The following is a 1,236-nucleotide window of genomic DNA, read 5'->3' on the forward strand; positions in this document are numbered from 1 at the left end:
GTTGTGGTCCAGCAGTTGATGTCCATGCTGATCAGCGAACATGAGCTGCTGTTCCCTAAGGACGCTGACCTCCAGAGTGGGCAGGAGGTGTGCAACAACAACAACGAGATCCAAAAGAAAGTCATCATAGGTCAGCTCCAGAACAAAGAGAACAACAACACGAAAGATTCGCCTGTAAGACGCTGCTCTTGGGAAACACCCGAGTCCCCCCAAAGAACCATCATGGACAACGGGTCTCCTACTGCGCAGCCCGGGAGCAAGTCAAACAGCCCCAGGAACAGCATTCACAAGCTGGATGTCACCAGAAGTCCACCCCTCATGGTGAAAAAAAATCCAGCATTTAATAAAGGCAGTGGCATAGTCACCAATGGGTCCTTCAGCAGCTCTGTGGAGGGCCAAGAGAAAACGTCACCATCTTTACCCAATGGTACTTTGCAGACCAGAAGAACCTCTTCGCTGAAAGGGCCAGTAACCAAAATGGGCACTCACAGTGTGCAGAACGGAGGTGTGAGGATGGGCATTTCCAGCACGGATGCCCACAGCAACTCTCTGAACAGCCGCAACCAAGGCTGGATGCCCAATGGGTATGTGACATTGAGGGATAGCAAGCAGAAGGAGCCCATGAGTGACACAGGCCAACACAACAGACTGTCTACTTACGACAACGTACACCAGCAGTTCTCCATGGTGAACGCGGAAGACAAGCAGAGCGTTGACAGTGCTACTTGGTCCACCTCCTCCTGCGAAATATCCCTCCCTGAACATTCCAACTCTTGCCGGTCTTCTACCACCACCTGCCCCGAACAAGACTTTTATGGGGCCAATTTCGAAGACCCTGTCTTAGACGAACCCCAACACGAAGAGCTCTCCAACCAAGGGGATTACGAGGGCAAAGGCGACCGGAGGAGTGTCGGAGGGCGCAGCAGCCGGGCCACCAGCAGCAGCGACAACAGCGAAACATTCGTGGTCAACAACACGAGCAATCACAGCGCTTTGCACAGCCTTGTGTCAAGCTTAAAGCAGGAAATGTCAAAGCAAAAGCTGGAGTATGAAACCAGGATAAAAAGGTAAGCGTCCATGGTAGGGTCACCATTTCAGAAGCTCCATGGTGAGTGGCCCATTAATCTGGGCACACTGATAGGCGAGGCTGAGGCCTCAGCATTATGAGGACCTTGTTTCTGTAGTTCAGGGGTCTCCATCCTTATGTAGCCTGTGGGCACCTTCAGAATTCTGACA

General features: G+C 52.2%; 1 protein-coding gene across 1 annotated transcript; it reads left to right on the top strand.

Moving 5' to 3' along the window:
• Positions 1 to 3: 3 nt before the first annotated feature.
• On the top strand, positions 4 to 1,071 carry ARHGAP24 (Rho GTPase activating protein 24; the record flags this gene model as incomplete). The annotated part of the gene is made up of 1 exon (XM_015428676.1): positions 4 to 1,071. A coding segment is annotated over one exon (1,068 nt), but the record flags the coding sequence as incomplete, so codon positions are not given.
• Between the last annotated feature and the right edge of the window lie 165 nt (positions 1,072 to 1,236).

The sequence above is a fragment of the Gekko japonicus genome, unplaced genomic scaffold, assembly GCF_001447785.1.
Source record: "Gekko japonicus isolate JY-2015 unplaced genomic scaffold, Gekko_japonicus_V1.1 scaffold29107, whole genome shotgun sequence".
In the NCBI taxonomy this organism is placed as follows: Eukaryota; Metazoa; Chordata; class Lepidosauria; order Squamata; family Gekkonidae; genus Gekko; species Gekko japonicus.